The sequence below is a fragment of the Trichoplusia ni genome, chromosome 7, assembly GCF_003590095.1.
Source record: "Trichoplusia ni isolate ovarian cell line Hi5 chromosome 7, tn1, whole genome shotgun sequence".
NCBI classification, from domain to species: domain Eukaryota; kingdom Metazoa; phylum Arthropoda; class Insecta; order Lepidoptera; family Noctuidae; genus Trichoplusia; species Trichoplusia ni.
This window is the reverse complement of record NC_039484.1, coordinates 1,728,406-1,750,521: the sequence shown is the minus strand read 5'-3', so window position 1 is coordinate 1,750,521 and position 22,116 is coordinate 1,728,406. Positions and strand designations below refer to the sequence as shown.

At 32.9% G+C, this 22,116-nt stretch overlaps 5 protein-coding genes across 7 annotated transcripts in view; 3 read left to right on the top strand and 2 right to left on the bottom strand.

Moving 5' to 3' along the window:
• The first annotated feature begins 80 nt into the window (after positions 1-80).
• LOC113496104 lies at positions 81-7,275 on the top strand. The gene is made up of 5 exons (XM_026875219.1): positions 81-549; positions 1,718-1,866; positions 2,204-2,282; positions 4,059-4,268; positions 4,579-7,275. The coding sequence occupies exons 1-5, from the start codon at positions 256-258 to the stop codon at positions 4,672-4,674; spliced, it is 828 nt and encodes a 275-aa protein (XP_026731020.1). The 5' UTR covers positions 81-255; the 3' UTR covers positions 4,675-7,275.
• LOC113496105 (general odorant-binding protein 19d-like) lies at positions 7,266-9,197 on the bottom strand. Of its 2 annotated transcripts, XM_026875221.1 has the most exons (5): positions 8,718-9,197; positions 8,378-8,545; positions 7,943-8,060; positions 7,702-7,787; positions 7,266-7,343 (listed from the first exon to the last, which is right to left on the bottom strand). In XM_026875221.1, the coding sequence occupies exons 1-5, from the start codon at positions 8,826-8,828 to the stop codon at positions 7,314-7,316; spliced, it is 513 nt and encodes a 170-aa protein (XP_026731022.1). In that variant the 5' UTR covers positions 8,829-9,197; the 3' UTR covers positions 7,266-7,313. The 2 variants fall into 2 exon arrangements, with proteins under 2 accessions (XP_026731022.1, XP_026731021.1); XM_026875220.1 differs by lacking the exon at positions 7,266-7,343 and having other exon boundaries at positions 7,348-7,787.
• Positions 9,198-10,701: 1,504 nt separating this feature from the next.
• LOC113496108 (general odorant-binding protein 72-like) overlaps positions 10,702-22,116 on the bottom strand; it is a 42,055-nt gene continuing 30,640 nt past the window's right edge. Inside the window, exons 1-5 of one of the 2 annotated variants that reach the window (XM_026875225.1) lie at positions 12,390-13,140; positions 12,045-12,120; positions 11,818-11,906; positions 11,259-11,370; positions 10,702-11,010 (exon numbers count right to left, since the gene is read on the bottom strand). In XM_026875225.1, coding sequence (XP_026731026.1) covers positions 10,922-11,010; positions 11,259-11,370; positions 11,818-11,906; positions 12,045-12,120; positions 12,390-12,443 — 420 coding nt within the window. In that variant the 5' untranslated portion in view covers positions 12,444-13,140 and the 3' untranslated portion in view covers positions 10,702-10,921. Of the gene's footprint in view, positions 11,011-11,258; positions 11,371-11,817; positions 11,907-12,044; positions 12,121-12,389; positions 13,141-22,116 lie in introns of those variants that run through there. The other variant, XM_026875224.1, reaches the window with a different exon arrangement.
• LOC113496107 (general odorant-binding protein 19a-like) lies at positions 13,813-17,433 on the top strand. The gene is made up of 4 exons (XM_026875223.1): positions 13,813-14,326; positions 14,521-14,609; positions 15,249-15,360; positions 17,301-17,433. The coding sequence occupies exons 1-4, from the start codon at positions 14,251-14,253 to the stop codon at positions 17,387-17,389; spliced, it is 366 nt and encodes a 121-aa protein (XP_026731024.1). The 5' UTR covers positions 13,813-14,250; the 3' UTR covers positions 17,390-17,433.
• Positions 17,912-21,822, top strand: LOC113495867. Its single transcript, XM_026874863.1, has 10 exons — positions 17,912-17,997; positions 18,777-18,852; positions 19,177-19,265; positions 19,676-19,787; positions 19,941-20,018; positions 20,347-20,423; positions 20,491-20,566; positions 20,761-20,849; positions 21,108-21,219; positions 21,643-21,822. The coding sequence occupies exons 1-10, from the start codon at positions 17,938-17,940 to the stop codon at positions 21,729-21,731; spliced, it is 858 nt and encodes a 285-aa protein (XP_026730664.1). The 5' UTR covers positions 17,912-17,937; the 3' UTR covers positions 21,732-21,822.

Here is a 22,116-nt window from a genome sequence, read left to right as displayed (position 1 = left end):
AATAGATTTTGGGCGTCGGCCTTTGTATTATCTGTGTCCACTAGTGATCCAGCTGTTTCATTTGATTAATTGTCTACTATCTGTTTTCGTGTTCTGTGGTATCTTGAATCTTCAATTTCTCATCATAGATCATTTTTCGATTTTACGTCGATTGTGATTGCTCATTGGGCGAGGAATATTCGTACGTCGTTAAAAGTAGACAAAGAGGATAATAGCTTAACAAATAATAGGTAGAAAAAGTGATCACCCTCCATAATGGGTTCCCTAAATATTTTCGGTTTCTTTGTTGTGTATTTGTCGTGTACATCTTTTGTGAATGCTAAAGACATTTGTGCGGTAAAGGCTCCGTGCGTTTGTGCATTTCCAAATGGCACCGGAATCGACCTAACTCCTGCAAAATCAACTACATTTTATTCAGCAGATAAGTTCATGGTCAAAAATAATGGTACGCAGTACGAATTGAGTACGTACTATTATCATCCTTGCCTCGATATTAATATCAACGTGAGCCAGCCCAATCTACTGAATACCTGTACATCACCTTTATCGGTAAGTTAGTAACAGTTAGTTCAATAATTACAATATAATATTGATCAAATTTGTATTACGACATATGAACCAACAAGTTGGGAATAAATTACCGAAACCGGTTTTTTTTTGTAACATGAGAGGTTGATAACATATTACTTACCTTTATAGATTGTGAGCCACTCAGAGCTCACAAAGATGAAGTAATACTTATACCTGCGTAATAATATGTTGAATGTATTGAGGAAGGCTTAAAACAAACAATTAATGAGACTGATTCTTTGCAAACATGAATATATAATCAAGTGAAAGCTTTTTTTTAATAATAATATATTATAAAATACATCTGATTGTATCTCATTTGGAAGTATACATGTACAAAACTAAATATCACTATTGTAGATAGTTTAGAGATATCATTTAGTAATTTAATCCTTTTGTTAAACAAAATAAGCATTGAGATATAACAATGTTTTGTTTATTGTTTTATACTCCACCATTGCCAACAACAACAATGTTCTGCAATTTAGCTTGTAGTGCAGGAACCTATTTATATAATATGTTGTTTCCTATATATATATAAACATATTTGTAAACAAAAGGCCTATCAGATATTCATACACTTTAGCTACAAGCTAGGAAAAACCAAAGTATATTTATGTTGGATTTTCCTGTACCTTGATTAAAAAATTGTACCAACCATGTAAATTATGGAAGTCTATAGAAAAATGTTTTCTATAGACCAACGCAAAACTAATGCATTCCAAAAACCATCCATAAATATATGAAAAAACAAATTAAAATCTCCTGAATGTTTCCTTGCCTTCACTTAGTATGATCATATATCTTGATAATACTTCTATAGTGGAAATAGTCAAAACAGATATGATTATATGAGATTACCTCATAGCACAACAGCCTTTCTTTAGTCATTCATGCCCCAGTCATTACAGGGCAATTACCCCTTGATTCTGGCTAATTAACAATCATCAATAAATCATCAGAACTAATTCAGTTCACTTGTAGTTTCTGTGGTTGATAACTCATTTGTTATCAGTTGATGTCAACTGATAGACAATCAGCTAGCTAAATTGTTCGGTTTTCCTTAAATCAGAGCTAGTTTTCCAAAAAGTATTTCAGTTATATACCAGTTACATGAAGCTTTTAATGTATGGTTCCAAAATTGCAGATCTGTCGACATGTAAGTACTATGAACTTACTGAATGTGACAACGAGCACATATAAGTTTGAGGAAGGCTCCTATGACTTCATGGGCAGGACTAACATCTCCAAGTTTTCTGATGATGGTGACTCCATTGTATATCCAAATGGTCCATCGTAAGTATAATATTGCAGCCATTATAAACTACTAAACATGTATGAATAATGATTTTATGCATTACTTTTGAGTGTCACAAGCTCGGATTTCACTTGAGGATAAAAGTTACTAAATCCTCAAAATAGCCATGTTATTAATTATTATTCTAATGAATAAATACCCTGGTAGTAAAACCTACATTACAATTTTATTCTTGTTGATACATTCCTATTCGTTCTATTGTATGACCAGTCTTATTAGTAACCAACTGTTTTCTCTGTTTAATTTTTTTATCTATATAACAAATTGTTTGAATAATAACAAAGTAGACTTAAATGAAACATTCTTGTTTTTCAGAGAGACTATAGTTCTTTTGCAGTGCGCTCAGACAGAGAACAGGCTACAAGTGTATTCATTATCGGAACCAGATAAAATTGTGAGTATCATCTTTGTTTACTTAATATTTAAATATTAAAATAATAAGTCAACATGAAAAGACATGTGTTCTATCAAGGACACATTATATTTCGTTCAAGTAGGTATTTTGATAACATAAAGCTATAATTATTTTTGTTTTTTATTTCTCTTAATCTAGCTGATTAATCTAGTCTGCTTGCGAAGTGCAATGAACTTACAGAAATCAGGTATAATATTCAGGAAACCTTGATTGAGTTAGCTTATTTGAAATATTCTAAGATAATTTTCATTTGGAACATTTATTGTAAAGCACCTGTTCCAACAATATATACAGTTGCCATGTTTAACAATAGGCTTCTGGTAGTATTTAAAATTAAGTGTTTTTAAGAATATTTTTTATAATAATTTATTACGGTACATTTTAATAAGGGATACCAGTAAAAATATTTACATTCATATATGGGATTTACCAAGTTTTTAACTACAGACAATGTCTTACGGTGATGAAAAATAAGTATTTTGTTAGTAATTATCATTTTCCAGACACATAATATAACTATGCATGTATTAATAAAACTGTATACGGGAAATCTTTATTTTCACATGCCAAGACGTCCTTGAACGTAGCGCGGCGAACTGCAGTTGCTTTATACGTAATTTTACCGTTTGCCAAACGCAATTATCTGACAGTAATTGTGTTAACTCACTGGAAATCGTTATTTGTTATAATATTGTAATGGTATGTTATCAAGATATGTTATTATCCTTATTATACCTAGTTAGTCTTGTTGTCATTGTGACTGAGGTTTCATTTAAAGAAAACAGGGTTCATAAGTTCATGTCTGGCCAACCAGTTAAATTTTTTTTTATAAGCTGTGGTTTCTGAAAGTTGAATAAATCTCTCGCGAGTCGTGTCAAATTACAATTTTATCGAACGGAGTTCATTTATGTACTAACACACAGTCACACACAGACATGTATAACGTAACATAATCCCGGGGAATCGATGTTGATAGACGCAACCCCCACGGCCTTACTTCCAACGGATATTTGAATAAAATACCTTTGCCATCGTAGCCGCAAAAAAAACATTTTCCCTGTCTTGACTGTAGCAAAGTTATATTGAAAGTGCGACATATTTGAATATCGTGAATTCAAAATCATTAATCAATAATTCATTCAGTTTCACCCCAAAAACAAAAGCGACCTTAGCTTTTGTTTTTATTAATATAATTAATAATTTATTTCGGGAAGTCCGACTAGTTTTGGACATATCTGGAGTCCTTAATCATGAGCAGACTCGGCGAAGTCGATTAAGGACTCCGTCAAGATATATACGCGTGAGTCAAGCATGATCCGTCTCACGAAAGTAATTGTCATGTTTTATTTATTTTTACCTGTCCTTTTGTCCGTATATCGGTCTGTAATCGAATATTGCAAGCTGAATTTGATCCTCCATATTATATTGCATTACCTACAATGAAATATTATTATATGACATAGACGCATAGAGCTGCGCTAAAAAAGCTAAGCGCTTTAGAACCCTATCATCATCTTCATCATCATCTCAGCCTATCGCCGTCCATTGCTGAACGTAGGCCTCCCCCAAAAAGCGCCAACCATCCCGGTCCTGGGCAGTCCGCATCCATCCGCTGCCAGCCACCTTCTTCAAATCATCGGTCCATCGTGCCGCAGGGCGTCCTACACTACGTTTGCCTAAACGTGGTTTCCACCTTATATTTAGAACCCTATATTGTCTTGTAATTACGATAATATTGTAACATGAATATTTCAGGTCCTTGCATTCTATTCGCGAGATGCGTGTCTTAAGCTAATAGACGAAGGGGGCAGGTCCACCGGATCTACTTTGCTGATCGTGTTCTTCTCTTTAATCATCTTCTACCTGGTCCTGGGAGTCTGCACCAAGAAGTTCTTGATGGGAGCAACGGGCGTTGAAGTTATACCGAATCTTGGTTTCTGGTCTGATCTGCCTAACCTCGTAAAGGTAAGTTTGCCAGTTACCTATAAAAGATAAGGCACATTTAAAAAATATATAATTACTCAAAATTTACACACGCAAAAAATAAACTTAAATATTTAAATACTCGTTTAAATATTCAATCCCTAACAGATAGATCATGAATTTATTTTGTACAGTTTTGATCCATTTACATTTGGATTTGCGCGCCTATTTATTTTGCTCCATTAATAATAATACTTCCTAAAAAATGATTGTATCCATGTTAGGTAAAAAAATATGTACAGTAAACAATTATTGTTGAAAGTTGAATAAATGTAAATTCTCCCCATTCCAGGATGGCTGGATGTTCCTGTGCAACGGCTGCAGGCTGCCCGCGCGCGGCGCCGGGCCCGCCGTGTCGCCCGACCCCAACAGCTACGACAGCATATAACATCCGGACGAGACCCTCTCTGAAGGTCACCTCGTCATCGTCGAATAGACGGGGATCAGCACTCCTCCCGCGACACAGTGACGGGGACCAGTGCTAATGACTGCAGTTCGTTTTGTTTTGCTGAGCTCACGTGCATAGTGATTGACAGATAGAAGATTATAATTATTTGTTTAAAATTTTATTTCTGGTAGAATAGGAGTGTTGATGTGCAACTCAAAGAATATAGGATATATATATATATTTTAGATCAAAAGCACAATTCAGTTGCAGCTTATCAAGTGGTTTTGTTCTTGATGTCGTATTATATAGACTCGCGAGAAATATGGTGCAAGTTGTAAAACACTGAAAACCTTTGAAGCTTTTTCAGCGCCGGCTATGTATCGCAATTCGCACGATGTTTCTTCTCACGTCTTCAATCAAAAAGCTGTGGGATAACCAAGCAGTTATTCCTCTGACTCACTACGCATGAACCGTAGTGATTTTAAACGTACGTCACGTTATTTGATGATATTCGAACGACCTATTCTCGTATTTAGAATTTAGATAAATGTTCTAGAACGGGTTTCTCAGTGTAGTAGTGATTCTATTAAAATGTAATTGTTAGTAAATTGTATTTCGACTTTCTATAAAATTAAAATAAAAGACATAATTAATAATACTATGTGAAACCACGTAAATATCATTGAGAACAGGGCGCCTAAGCTATGTACCTATATTAGTAGAGTACCTTATAAATGTTTTTGGCAGACGCACCTGGCAAATAAAACTATTGCGTCTTATGTAAACCAAGTTAAAATGTTAGTCTGTATGTGTAGATTCAAATTACTATTGTTGTATCTGATATAAAAATAAATAATAATTGTGGTCTGTTCAATGACTTGCCATTGTGAAAGTTGAGTTTAATTTAGGTGATGATTGTTTCATTTGTTGTATATTTGTTATTAATTATAATAATATAACTGCGATTAACCCTATTATAATATTCAAACACAGTTTTACTACGTCTTAGAGAATTAAACCAATTTTGATGGATGTTTGACTATTATACTGGGATTAATTAAATAAATAACATTTTGATTCGTTTGGTAATACTATTAATTTTCACCTTGAAATTATTATACCTGTTATGCCCTTTTCATAAATCGCCTTTATATGTATGCTCTGATATATAGTATTTATACTGTGCCAATGTAGACTATATATTTTTCATAATGTGATTATGTATTTTCTATGTCAAATATGTATGTTTTGTATTTAATATAAAGTAGTGCTTATATATTTATGTATATATATAGATAAATATTTGTATTTAATATGAAATATTTATGGGGCTGCGTGGGTATGTTGAAAGACTTGCGTTTTGTAACACATACTGTAGGGTTAGAAATAAAATGAAATGTGAATCAGAAGTGTACCCTCGTAGTCGGCTATTTTCATATGTATTTTATGCAATGGCATATCTAAGTAGTGAAACCTTTCGATACGGTTTATGTATATCCAAACTCTTTGGACCAATTATATAAATTTTCGTACTTTGCTTACTTTGGACCATACTTTGTAATACTTTTTATCTATCTACTTTATTTCGTATATAGGGTAGCCAATAATATGTAAGATTATATAAACAGAATTTATAAAGGAGTCAGGTTATTGTCTTTTCATGTTTAATCACCAATTAAATTGTTTGCACAAAATGTAATCAATTATATTAAGGTCAGTAGGACTATGAAATCTCTCGAATAAAATGTTATTGTATGTGTGTTAAGTACATAATTAAGCACTAGTCATTGTTAAGTCCACTATTACGCACGTTTTAAGATGTTTCATGTCAGTTATAATTACAATATTGTCATTGTATGTCATCGTTATATTATACTGTCTTCATATCTCATAGATATTAATGTATTTTATGTATATTGTACAAGTCCGGCATAATATTTTTTTCATTTTTATATGTATAAAAGCTTTTTGTACAATTTTTGCATAATATAATATTTTAACTTTTAGTTAAATGTGCTAAGTAACGTACAAGCTATGTATTTTTTTATATTTTTGGAGAGTATCTTTTTTTAAAAGTCGCATTAAACAATTCAAATTGCAAAGGATTCTCGTTGATAAACATATATTCTTATTTTAAAATAATGTTATTAATCGAAAATAAGAATAATATTATTCAACATTGTGTGGAAATTAAATAGGCGTCTTTATATATTTTTTTTAGTTCAAGCCGCAACTCAGCCGTCATATGGACGTAATAAAGTGGTTGTAGCTGGTTGTCATTATTATAACCAGATTAAAAAGAAGTCTTGCGCTGATACTGTTAAGTTGGCAATATCGTTTGGAAAAAGAATGTCAAAATGTCTCGTCAAAAAGTATTTTTAAAGAATTTCTGGACACTACTTGTATGTCTTTGGCATTCTACTGAAATTGTGCGTATTATTTATCTTGCCCTTCTGTAGATATCATTCAAGTATCTCATAAAATATATACTTAAAAACTTTGCATAATACGTATACATAATATTTTGTATTCAATGTTTTAGAGTCTCCTGTTGTTTAAAGTGTTTTAAGGTTAATCAATAAATAACATTATTATTGCTCATTAATGTAATTTTATTTTGCTTTGCCGTTTTTTTTGGGTTAATCCAGAGGAGATAGCGGGAATCCTACCTGAAACAGGAATTGAAGGATAATATCAATAAGTGTTTTTTTTTTGTTTTTGGGTATTCCATTAGTACGGGGCGGAAAATTCACTGTCAATACTCATCATCATTATTTTATCGTTCTCAAAATAATCGGATGTCAAGGTGCTTGTAAAATTATAAATTTTGCTCTTTTCAACAGATCTTTAAATAATTAACAGAGTATGGTGAAACTGGGCCTTCATATCAATTCTATTGCTAAATCAATTGATCACGCCAGTGTTTTGTTCACTACAAGGATTGAAGGAAGATTAATGTCGTATTATCAGCGTAGGAAACTGCAAGTGTCATCGTTATTGTACAAGCACATAATATATAATATTTACCTTTGGTGCATGTTCAATGAAACATTTGTATAACAGCACAGATCTGTCACAGCCTTCCTCGCCATCGTCCACTGTTTCATCGTTCACTGTTAGGAGACGAAAAGAATAATACAAAGCTTCATTAATAAAATTGTACACCAGCTAAGTTAGCCCAAAACAGACAAGCGAAATTTTTACAAGCGCAGTCGATGATAAATATTACTTAAATGTGCAAGTTATGATAATTTAATATGAGACATACCCATCTTGCATTTTTCCAATAACTTTTTAGAGCTTTCCTGCTTCGCTGGGTCGTCTTCGTGGTCATTCTCGAACATTGATAATGTAGTCGTTACATCGTACATTCCTTTGCTGTCAATCTGTGCATAAACATCTTAATAAATCATTTGTCGTTTGTTTCTTGCCTCTATCATTATCTAAGCCCATTGGTGTGGTTTCGCTCATGGCTCGATTTAAATTTATTTTGCATGGATTCTCATTCAACTTTTCTCCGTTACCCAGGCACAGGGGAATTCCAGCACTCTTTATGTTAGACTATGTAAGGTGTGGAAGTGAGATTGTGCACTACATGTCATAATTTATCATCTCTTTTCCACAACCCTTACTTTATTTAAGTTGGATGGCAGACACTTGAAGACCACAAGATAAAAACTATTTAATGTAATTGACAGCTTACCAAATTAGTTTTTTTAAACACGCATGCTATCCAGCACTTTGAGTCCGTAGTTTCAGGGATCTTATGTTGTTGGAACAATAACATGTCGCTTGTAGCTATTGGGTGCTCTTGGATGCAGTCAAGGCCTTTTTTCATGAACATTGATTTTATCTCATCGAAAGTTCTAGCCTGAAAAAAATGGCGATTTAATTAAACGTGCATTATACGTATCTAGTAAAATAATTTCATCAGAAAAGAGTCAATTTATTTAGTCTCTTTTGTTTCGTTTATTTAAAAAGGAAGGTTAGTCTAGGAAGTAAGAATTTAGATCTGAATTAATTATAAAAATATCTTCACTTACCTGGATCCCATAAAACTGCATCAAACCAAAGCATAATAAGAAACGAATAAACATTTTGTTGGAGATGACAAAAAACTTCAAATATTGGCCTAAAACAATCCTTTTATACATTCATATTCGGATTGAGCTCATTATCAAAATATGCCTAAGTTATTAAGTTCCATGTCCATCCCACCCATCGAATAATTGGTACCTGTATGTTCATGGATTGACGATACCATCTTAATTGCGCATTTAAATTGGTTTTGATTGTGTAATAACAATTACAATAATTCATATGCCATGATCATAATGATCTGTGACGTACGTTAGTTCTTTGCTCACCTGTACCGGGTATAGCTCTAATCTAAAACGTGATTTTTAATTAAACGCTATAAATATCAGACAATTAAATTTCGCTTTAATATCTGTAAGTAGTACATATATTTTGATGGCATTGGTCACAATTCGTTGGTTTTGTTTGTAGCTGTAATTTTTATAGATTGCTATTTGATTATTGTACAAATTAGGTATTTGAAATATTGTAGTCTGATGTATAAAATATTAATAATCACCCATACTACTATCCGATATTGGTAATGTACACAGCCTTACATACCTGGGTAGTCCATGGGTAACAACTATAGATGGATGTGCAGGTGCTTATGCACCTACTTTTTGCTTTTTATTGTACATACTATATGTTTAGTCCAGGTTACAGCTTCTACCGCCTGAAATGATATCTTCCAGTTCGGTACATACAACCTGTCTCCTTTTTTGACATTTCAGGGACCAAACTCAGAAACGTCGTTTGTACCTTTCGTATTCGTCTTCGAAGGCGTTCCCGTTTCGCTCCCGATTATAAGGAATGGACAACCAGTTTCGGAGGTTTTAGCCGCTAAGGATCCGGCACTTCCCTTCGCCTTCCCCAGGGCGAAGGAAGTTCATGAGGATTTCTAGCAGGTCAAAAAATATAAAAGATTCCATTGTACCTACCTGGATAGTTAGTGTAGCTCTTAATTTTTCTCTTAGAACATTTTCTAAGTCGATAATTTAAATTATTTTGTTTAGATTTAATTTAAACTTTGTTGATATTCATGATATTATTATACCTACGAATTTCTCTGAGTGTTGAGTTGAGTTGAGCTCGACGGGCCTGTTGGTCTAGTGGTTAGTGACCCTAACTGCTATAACAGAGGTCGTGGGTTCGATTCCCGCCCAGGACAAATGTTGTGTGAGGAGCATAATCATTTGTTCTGGTGTCTGGGTGTAATTTATCTATAATATGTATGTATTTAGAAATATATAAGTAAGTTTATCAGTTGTCTGGTTACCATAACACAAGCTCTGCTTAGCATGGGATCAGATAACCGTGTGTGAGTTGTCCCAGGATATACATGGACAATATACATGGACAATCTCCCTTTACAATGTATCTAGATACACTACCTACATCTACCACATTATGCAGGTACAAGCGATGTAGGCGTAAATAATTGTTAGAAAAAATTGCAAGTTAACAAGTCATTATCTTGAAAATTGATGGTATTTGTTCATGTTAGGCGGAAGTTGATAAATGGCTGCGACAAAGTAGCTGCTGTGCTAAGTAACTGCGTTTTTATATTCACGTTCACATCAGATAATAGATTTCCGAGATCAGAAAGAAATCTTGAATACTTGTTTGTGTAGACAATCGAGAACAATCTTTATGATAGGATGTCGAGTTTTTTGTTCTTTGAAAACTTGTACAACTATTAACATTGCGATTGTAATGTTTTCTTAAATAAGTAACAGGATACAGGTACAGTATGTAGTTACATAGTCCTGCTTATACCAGGGCAAAAAGGAGCAGAAAGTCTCCTTTGTGACTCTAACCTCCTCCTCTTTTCGTCTCTTCTGTTTGAAGCTTCTCTTAATCTTCTAGAAAGACTTAAATTTTTTTTAGATAATAATTAAATAATAATGGAGCAACCGAATGGTATAAGTCATCACGTCGAACCAATTGTGCGCGACGTTTCGATTCTCTTGTAGAAAAGTGTGATCCACGGTGATAACATCTTCTGTGGAGTGTCATGTCGGTTCCGAAGTAATAAAATATTATTGTATTTTAAAATTGCCTGAAAAACGGCCTACTTGGAATATAAACTTTTGATTATGACGAACACAGAAGTAAATACGATACATTTTTGACTATAAATTTAATACGAACCAAAAGAAAATTAAAGTTATGGAAAGTAAAAAATGCTCGGATTTTCATTGTAGATGCATTTTGTAGTTTTAAATGAGGCTTCGCAGATGTCCTTTTCAGAGTCCGCTAGAAATTAAAAGAAGAACTTCAAAGTCAAGGGGTTTTTTACAACAATATTTAAGATCATTTCAGAAAATTACCTAATTATTTTATAGTGAAACCTAAGGGGTTATTTTAAAATAGGCACAATATTGCGTGTGGGCAAATAACTTATTCGAAAATTCATGCAAAATATTTGGTGTAAGCTAATTTTATTCTCCTGCCTACTACAGCAATAATTAATCAAACTGATAGACAAATATATTTCTACATACCAACTTTTCTGCAGGCTGTGATGGCTTCCTTTGCACTCTCCTTTATTTCATCAGGTAACAGAAGGTCAGCCTGCTTCATGGCTGCTTCGTAGTTTAGTTTGCCGTTTTTAATCTATAGGAAAAGTAATAAAATAAATTCTTTAAAAAAATCGAGGTGCTTTATAAATTTAATAAGGACTGCATGATACATTGAGTTTGTAGGACTACTAGTTTGTAGAGTTAAAAATTTTGTAGGAACGTAATAAACAGGTAGAAAGTGCGTCATCTTTAAAATCAATTCTGGGGGCCTACCACATCTTTGATCTAAAACGTTACAACTATGTAAGCAAGAGGAGCACAACGTAGCTTAGACCGTTCTTTCTTCCACACATAGCAATGTATTAGTTTTTGCTGGAGCTATACTAGCAGCCAACGTTGTCGCTACACCTACGCTTGACGTCCATAATCGTGATAATTAATAGCATTTCTCGTTAGTGTGCCCCCCGCATAAGATTAAGTGGCAGGAAGAAAGCCCTTAGTTAAAATATGAATATCGTATCTATAAGTATATTTTACGAACCGTATTAGCCATCTTCATAATACAGGCCATGTAGCACTTGACTTCCTTTTCCTCTATGAAGACCCCGTCAGCAAGTGGGTCGATTTTTTCTAAATCAAATAACTTCATTGTAAGTTACATTGAAAAAAAGTAAATACTATGTGTATTTTTTTACAATTAATAAATGGGCTATTAATAAATTATATTGCAAAAGTTGAAAAGTGAAGTTCAATCATTCTTATTCTTACCGTCTGCGACATTGTTTTTAGGCTGACACGATTTCCTCATCATTTTGCCCGTGTTCCTGATTTGTTTCATGGTCATCTAAAACGAAAAAGCCCGTACTTAGAAAAATATCAATGGCATTACTAATTCAATTAACTAAAATTCTATGATTCTATGATCTACATTGTATCAACATAGTATGTATCGAAATTCATGCTGGCTTCCTTATGTAAACTATTCAAACTTTTAGAAAGTAGGTATTATTGTATCAGTTAATTAATTTGTACCACTTTCTTCAGCAAAAAAGTAAAGAAAACATTCGAGACATTTATTTGAACAAACAATTGCTTATTTTAAAATAGACTCACAGCTTCACACGTAACAACGAGTAACAAAAACTTCACAATGCCTAAGAAAAACATTTTCAATTTTCTTTCAGGAGTGCCCACTATAAGGTCGATGTCATCGCCACTAATTTAATGAAAACCTTGATCCTGACTGACAGCTATTTATGAGGGCCGTGATTGTTTAATTGTGCTATGATCTTTAACTGTGATAGTAAGGTTGTCCATAAAATACATTGTTAAGAGAAATTTCATTGTCAATCATATACTGTTTACTTTTCTGCCTTCTTTACCTTGCCCTTGCCAGAACTTATTTAAGTAAAGTTTAATTAAGGAAGACAAAAGCAGTGATAGTGTAGTGTTATAATTTGGAGCAAGAACCATCTGTGGTCAATGTATTCCTAAACGTTGAGCCTTTTAAAAGAAACAAGCATCACTCAAATTAATTAATCTTCATATTTAGTTAATTAAGACTTATTGGTTTTTACTTATAGAATAATTTGTGTGAAAATCTTAAGAACTATTGAATATTTGTTACATAATTGAAAAATAGTTAGTGCTGCTTACGTATGCATAGTTAAACAGTTAAGATTTTTCAGTATTACAATTTTATCTAGTATAATTTATCCCAATAGGGAATCAAAAGAAATAGTCTCAGTGGAGAGTTATAAATCATGGTCACATTATTGATAGTGTTTTATAATAACAAGTTCAGTGATCATTAATTGCTAGTTATAGGCTTCCTTGTTCTAAAGCCACAGTTTGACAGACACGTGTCATTAATTATTTTATGGTGCACTCTTGTTAATCTGACTGAGATTACAATTTAGTTATTAAGTTATTCTTGGAACTCCTTGGTAGCCCAGAAGTTCCTACCTCTCGAAGTAAGAATTGTAATTGTGGAAGCGTGACAGACTACAACATGGCGTAGAGAGCAAAGAGAGCGTCTCTTCCGCGAGTGCAATAACATTACAAAGGAAAACTGAAGGAATTTTAGTCTCAACCAGAAATGATACAGGTAGTATTAAGTTCAACGTCTAAAGAAAGAGGTTTTATCAATTTATTCAATTTATTTATGCAAGGAGACATAAAATATTGAAGTTATTACTTTGAGAGTTTTTCCTAGTAACATGACCAAATTTATTTCACTCACCTACTTCCCTAGCCAATCAAAAAATTAAGTACCTGATTCGGGTTATGCTCTACATTGCCAAAGTCTATCTCTGATCATCATCGTCTTAGCCTTTTTCCAACTATGTTGGGGTCGGCTACCAGTCTAACCGGTTTCAGCTAAGTACCAGTGTTTTACAAAGAGCGACTGCATATCTGACCTCCTCAACCCAGTTACCTGGGCAACACGATACCCCTTGGTTAGACTGGTTGTCAGACTTTTCAAGCTTCTGACTATCTGTAACGACTATCAAAGATGTACCAAAAACAGCCGGGACCCACAATTTAACCAAAGTCTTTCTCTGATATTTCTAACCCACGACGTACATCACTAGTATTCATGTAAGTATTATTCAAAGCGTTTATATCCAATGACCATCTATTAGGACATCATTATGAATCATTTCAGCTGACGAGGACCAAATAACAAGTTATTTTATTGTCTAAATGTAAGATTCCCTACAATCAATCATTCATGTTTGCTAAGTAGAAAAACGCCTTCTATAAATACTACTAAGTGATATTTTTTACAATACTTTGCTGGAGTAGACGTCATCATGAATATCGTTAACATTCGAACCTTGTGTTATGTTCTTTGGACTTTTTATTTATTTTTTGGGATCTGTCATGGGGTAAGAGAATATATACAAATTTGTCTTTAGCTAATTATAGCATTCGAATTAGAACTAGGCATATTTTTTTTGTTTTTGTGTAGATGACAAGACAACAGCTTAAGAACTCTGGGAAGCTCATGAAAAAATCGTGTATGCCGAAAAATGATGTGACTGAAGGTAAGCTTAGAAAAGTTTCCTTAAGAATAGAGTTGTCTAGCTTTCCTTTTCATTTTAAAAGACGTTGCGGTGGCCACGAAAAATAACTCTTAGAAAAAAAATACGTTGTGACGTTCATATTACCTCTTTAAACAGGCAGAGATCTTGAGAAATAAGATCAATGTCCAGAATAATCATAAACTATGTTATTTCAGAGGAAGTCGGAGATATTGAAAAGGGAAAATTTATCGAGAGTCGTAACGTCATGTGCTACATTGCCTGTGTTTATACTATGACACAAGTGGTAAGCATTTTATTCACTCGTAGTGTATTGTTATAAATATATTATGACTGCATTAACAGCCAGATGACAATGGAGAAAAGACGCCAAAACCGTTGCCATGGAACAGCTGGCGGTGAGAAAATGTCGGTATTCGCACTTTAATAATCTTGTCGAATGTTTAGTAATAGATGCAGAGATATAAGTCATGCAAGGATCATAGTAATGACTAGCTGATGTTTTTTAAAGATTAAAACCTTCAAAAGTAAGCATCTACAGCATCAAAAATATCTCACAATAAATCTGAGCTCAGAGTGCAATTGCTGTCATTGAATTTTATTATTTAATTCGTTTTTTTTTTAATTATTAAATGTTCTCTAAGGTAACATGTAAATTGTATGCAGGAAGAATAAAAATTATGGAACTTAATTCGATTCCAAAAAGAAGGATCCGATTTTTAAATAGAGAAAAGATAAAAAAGGTTACCAAACATGAGTCTGTGACCTCATTTGATAGTTTAATGACTTTTTTATTTGTATATTTTATTGTATTATTGCTATTGTAAGCTATACACAGATCTCTTTTTTTTGCATTTAATTTTATTCTGAGAATGCCTTTGACTTTAAAATATATATCAGGTATATCCAAATGAAATATTTTCAGGTCAAGAACAATAAGTTGAGTTATGAGGCTGTGATCAAGCAAGTAGACGTCATGTTTCCAGCTGAGATGAGGACTGCGGTCAAAGCAGCCGCCGCACACTGCAAAGACATCAGTAAGTCGAAAGATGTCTAAAAAACAAATAGTTTGTGTACCTCTGAACACGCGTTAGAAGTTATATTCCTTTGGCGTATGGAGAAAAAAAATAGTAAAATGCAGTAGTGGTTAACGATAAATATGAAATTTAATGAAAAATATTTTATTTAAAGAGAAAAGGTTTTATTAGCGTATATACGACTGGAACGATTTTCATGCCACCTAGAAATAACTTCACGATTAGCGTGAAGCGCATCATAAAAATTCACTTCCATATTTTTTCTCCAACGCGCGAAAATAAGTATAACTTCAAAAAATAAGGGGAAAAACTGCGCAGTAGTTTAGAATGTATATATTTTGTAGCTCTGATACAATCACTAGGTGTTATTATTTTTAACTACTCGTGAGTAACGATCATCTGACCCGTACCTATGTTATTATGCTGTTCTGCCCCGTTGTTGGATAAAAGAATCTATCTATTCGTTATAGAGCTCCTATTTTATTTTTCTTCCTGTTATTTTCAAAGGATATGTTTATTAGATGTTGATTAGTCGAATACCCTATTGCAATAGTTTAAGAGCTGGTGGTAGGCCCAAAGTTTATTAAAATATTCTTTTGTAGAATGTTCTTAAATAGTATTAGCATAGTGTGTAAAAATGTCGACATAGTTTTGCTGTTTTTGCTAATTACTTTATTTTGGTCATATTTGTGAAGCAAACAAACCAAACAATACGTGATGAATAGGTATCTAGTTTCGGCATCGCTAATGACTCTATTTTGATGTCCTTACTTTTTGTCCCTGTGTGTGTCTGTCTAGTTTTATGATGGCAAGCCTGCTTTGAGTGGTAGTCTGCTTCGCCTGATAAATTTACCTTAAATGGACTCCTAGGTTTATTTCATAAAATACTTAGTGTTATCATTATACGTGGGTAAATTGTATATGTTGTTATTTAAACCAATAAAACGTCATTGTAGTGGACTTATTGTCTTTACTTACGTAGAATTAGGTGATTTTGCGATGATATATGATCTTATAGTCTAAAATCAATTTTCCTATTGTAATATATTACCTATTTCCTTTAACAATTAATATAGTACAACTGTGAATCTTCACCAGTCTGAAATTAAGGAATGGTTATGCACTATCTAAATTATAAATATACAAATACAGCACAAAGGATCGTGATCATCACACAAACAGAGTGGGTATCAAACCCATGACCTCTAGTATAGCAGTCAGGTTCGTTAACCACTGGTGTAGTCGAATTGCGTGAGTGAGTCTATAATCGAAACTCTTTGATTTCAAATGATAAAGATGAGAAATATTCTTTAGCTACTTTGTTAAAATACAGAAAACAATAACAAACATATATTAACGTTGTGTGTAACAAATGGCTGAACATTATTAGCAGAAGGTTGTAGATAAATACAGGCAGATACACAAATTACAGTCGCTGTGACCTTGTGCCGTTGAATCGCCGAATAATGCTTATTTCGGGGTAATCATTGCCGGAATTATAATGTTTTCAGTTCTATGAAACTATGAGAAAGACATGCACGTACATGATAGAACCGAAATTAATTGCGTCCTCGTTGCTTTTGCGTGGCTGTTTTCAGATACATAGTTTCGCTTTCTATTTAGGAATATGTAAATAAACTAAATGTCTGTAATGTAGAGGAAAAGAAAAAAGGAGAAGGAATATACATGGTAGTTCTTGTTTCATCAATTTCTCGTTTAAATCCTTCGCTTTCTTTCGGCAAATGAAATATGTGCGATTGGAAGGCCTTAATTAATACTCACACCCCTCACTTTACCAGATGAATTAAAGTAATTACATCATTCATTTTAAATATTGAAGAAAATGAAAATCTACAGCCTTTTATTATGATTCGCAGTGTTAAAATACAAGAATACAATTGAAAGCAATTAACTATGAATTTATATTGTTTTTTTTTCAGCCAAGAAATACAAAGACTTGTGTGAAGCATCGTACTGGACCGCTAAATGCATGTACGACTATGACGCCGAGAATTTTGTATTTCCTTAAAAATTACATTGCATTCTGTTATTAAATATTATGCAAAAAATGTATCGCTTTTTAATATCATAATACCAAGAATTACATATTATTCACTTCAACTTCGCCATATGGCTAATGTCTATAGCAATTATGATTTTGTTGTTTTTTTTCAATTTTAAAGATCTTTGAATAGCATTTATTACATAACTTGCTTATGTAAACGCCTATTACACTGACATACTTCTAAAAAGTCTAAAAATATCACCCTTACATAACTATTTAATCTCATAATTCAACTCGTCTCATAACAAAAAAACCTTAATTGAACTTATCCAAATACTATTTATCAAATTACCTGTTTAATAAAATTACCTCCGGATTCAAACCATTTTATTAACTATCAAAAACGTTTAGGCAACCAGCAGTTACCTAAAACGTAATTTATAGTCTCCAAACTTAAATATACCTTTGGTTTCGGATTTTCGGCCATAAATTCAAAGATTTGTTGAATCATATTTTCAGTTTTGTTTCGGGATTTACAGTCGGAGTTGTGTTTCGAAAATAAGAATTAGATAATGAAGTGGGTATTTGTGGTGATATCTTTGATTTCTATAAGCATTGATGTCACACATGGGGTAAGTAATAATAAAGTAAATATATTGTATTGAAAATTTTAGGTGTTTTGGAAGACAGTACTTTAGAAACCTTTTTTTAATCCATTTGATATACATAATTGATTGTTTGCTTCCCTTTTTTCAAAGCATCTCTATTTAAGACCTGTTTCCTTTTAATACTATGTTCCCTTTAAATTAAGGAACAAGGGAATGTGGGAGCACATGACTACTTCAGGTTTTACAAAATGGTAAATAGTTTACATACTTAGTTATATAATTAAATGACTGTCAGTATTATCAAAGAAGACAGATGCAAAAATGATCTGAGCACGTGTTATTTTACATTGCATTAAAAATGTAGGGTTTTAGAATGGTGGGTTAATAAGCAATTGTTACGCAAGAAAAAATGTGTGTTATTTGCACAATAGCTTAGTGGTTAGCCGCCGCGTCGCTGAGGCGTTTTTACATGAGTGATAAACAACTGTTAAATCTTGTCCACATATTATTTTTTATAACATCATCATCACCATCGTCAGCTTTGAATAACTCACTGCTGGTGATAGGTCTTCTTTTGGTTATGCTATTCTCCTTTATCTCTTGTCCCTCGCTCTTCACGTATATCTCTCATATTCTGGCTATATTTTACAAGCAAACAAACTCTTCAGTTTTATATTAGTATAGATTTCGTCTGCCCATCTTATCCTCGGTCTTTCAGGATTTTATTTTCCAAGTCTAAGTATGGGTACATAACTTTAATGAAATGTGTAATTATATTATTCTGAGTTCTGTTTAATTTTTAGATGACCCGACAACAACTAAAGAAGACAATGGGGGTAGTAAAGAATCAATGCATGCCGAAGCACTCGGTAACTGAAGGTCTGTTCGTATTGTTATTTTTATTCTCAGTTCCTAAAATTATTTAAAAATACATGTTCAGCTAGAGAAAACCCTTATTACAAGACATATGGCTTATTGCTGGTCTCGAGTCAACCAGTTTAAAACGTAATCAATTGTTATTCCAACAAGCTTTATAATAGACTTTCAGAAACGGACCCCTTATTATTATTAAAATTAAAATAATCTGACGTTTCTCTTTTTGTTATGATATTATATTTAGATTATTTTAATTTGTAGAATTGCTTAATTATGCATCGATTTAATGATGTGTTCGTTTAGTAATCCAATCCAATTTTATTGCAGAACAAGTGGGCAGAATAGAGCAAGGCGTTTTCGTTGAAAATCACAATGTTATGTGTTACATCTCCTGTGTCTACAAAAACTTTCAAGTGGTTAGTACTTTACTCATTATGATAGATACTAAACCACCAATTTCTACAATAAGGCATTCACAAAACAAGTCTGCGCCAAATCTGCTGGGCCCCGATTCGGCTATTTTACAATGGCCGATGAATGAATGGCAACTGGATTAAATTTGCAATTATTCCTATTCTCTTAAGTATTTTGCCAATACAATAATTGGAAGTTAATTGTATTGACCTTGAGTATACCGTCCTGCACCGAATTTCCTATTATTGTATAGAAAGATGTTTAAGAGAATACGAATATTGACATTTTAAGCGAAATTTCAATCATTCATCGGCCGTTGTAAATAGCAGAATTGGGGCCCAGAACAATCTCCGATACGATCGCAAAAATGTAAGTCAGTACATTGTTAATAATGGTTTGTGTTTATTTTCAGATGAAGAATGATAGGCTCGACCTGAATTCTATTTTGAAACAAATAGATATTTTGTACCCACCGGACATTCGTGAGCCTGTTAAAAAGGCTGTTTTTGCATGCAAAGATATTCGTAAGTACAATCGTAGCCAACCGGCATAATTAGTCGTTCAATTAACATTTTTATCTCCACACTATACGACAATTACAAGTCATCCAAGTCTGTACTCTTAGTCTGGAACAGTATTAAGGAATTGATAATAATTATATTTTATTCATGTTTCAGAGGAAAAATACGAAGACAAGTGCGAGGGAGTATTTTATGCAGTGAAGTGTTTGTATGAAAAGGATCCACCAAACTTTATTTTCGCTTAATGATTAAATAGTTTACAATAATGATGATGAGCATGATGTATTGCAGATTAATAAATGTATAAATAATTTGAATTCATTATTTTATTACCCCAATGGATGTGTATAAAAGTCTGTGTCGAATCGGAATACTAATGCTAGTTTTATTCGTGGGACTGTTTATTTACCTAGTTGCTGTCTATTTGAACCTGTCAAGTTAAATACTAAAGTTAAGCTTGACAAGTGACACTTTGGGTAGCAATTAAACACTTTGTACTGCTTATAAATCAACTTCGAGAAGATTTGTTATCATTGTTGCAACTTGGAGTTCGTTTGAACAGAAATGTTGAACTTTACTAAAGTTTTTCTCTTCACCTGTCTTTTGTTTATTGTAATAGACAGATCATACGTCGATGCGGTAAGTGATTGTTTAAATTTAGTTTGTATTATTTTAAGAATGATTTCTAACTAAAATGTGGTTTCAGATGACAAGAGAACAAATTAAAAATTCTGGGAAAATGATCAAGAAAACTTGTATGCCGAAGAATAATGTATCTGAAGGTGTGTATTTTTAGTTGAAATCTTGTATATCCTTAGGTATGCTACTACAAAACCTTATTATTTGGTATCCCATCTAAAGTACTGCTCATAAGTATTGCATTAGATGAAGAAATTCAAATACTGTTTGACGAGACATTTTTTTGGTAGGTTTGTAGTTTTTGTAACGTGTTATAATTGAATTGTATTATTTGCAGAGCAAGTAGGTGATATAAGCAAGGGAAAATTCATTGAAGAAAGAAATGTTATGTGTTACATAGCTTGCGTCTATAAAATGGGACAAACTGTAAGTATAAGAAGTCAGTAGATATCAGTTGTTCTTGATAAATATATATGTAAATTTTTTAGGGATATCCTAACAATTTTTTCAATTTACATTAATGTGTTCCTTATTTTAATATGTTTCGATTGTCGGTAAAATCTTCTCTCAAAGAGGAAATCATACTCTTTTACTTTTTTTTCCAACTATTCAATCCCTTTCGGTCATAAGACTGAAATTTTGCGGAAACATTGCAATATTATAATTCCTAGTCCATTTTTCTAGATAAAAGGAAACACAGTTAATTACGACATGATGATAAAGCAAGTAGAAATGATATTCCCATCAGAAATAAAAGCTCCAGTGAAAGAGGCTATAGAAAGCTGTCGAGGAGTCGGTAAGAGAATTTTCAGTAGAATTTAATCATCATCAGGTCGATCACCCAGCTACATAGGCAACGCGATTCCCCTTAGTTTGACTGGTCATCCGAGACTCAAAATTTAACGTGTCTTCCGAAACACGGAGGAACTCGTTACGACAAAGATGGTCACCCATCTCCAACGGCGTCAAGCGTAGCTTAACCTGTGATCGATCCACTTATGCAGTTATTGCTTAGCTACGAGCTCCACGTCTTGCAAGTTAATCATTCAATATAAGACTAAAAAATTTGTTAATCATTAAATTTTTCGTTGCTTTTACAAATATTTTTAATAGAAGTTTAGTATGATCGCATTATAATTTATCTCGATAATTACTGAATTCTCGGGGATAATTACTGAATTGTCACATTCATATACTTTGTACTAAATATGTTTTTCAGCTAAAAAATACAAAGACGTGTGTGAAGTTTCTTACTGGACCGCGAAGTGCATATACGATTACAATCCTGCCAACTTCTTGTTCCCTTGAAGAGAGTATATTCTTTAAGAGTTCTAAAAACGTATCAATAAATGAATACTATTTAATTGCATTTTCATTAAGCTTAGATTCCAAACGTAATAACGAAAATTAATTTTATGACTCTTTGAAAGGTGATATATGAATATTCAACAATGACAATCGGATTACACTTAAATAAATAGAAACACATTTTGACATTTACGTCTTTATATGTTTGCTATACACAAGATTACACACTCATTTTCTCTGGTACACAAACGTTAAGACCTAAACTGCACTTAGCTCGCTAATTTATGTATTTTCTTTGGTAATGATACACTCTATTGCACTGTATTGTCAGCTACGCCCTGTAATCAGAGTCTAGGGCTTGCATATATATGGATTGGGAACGGTT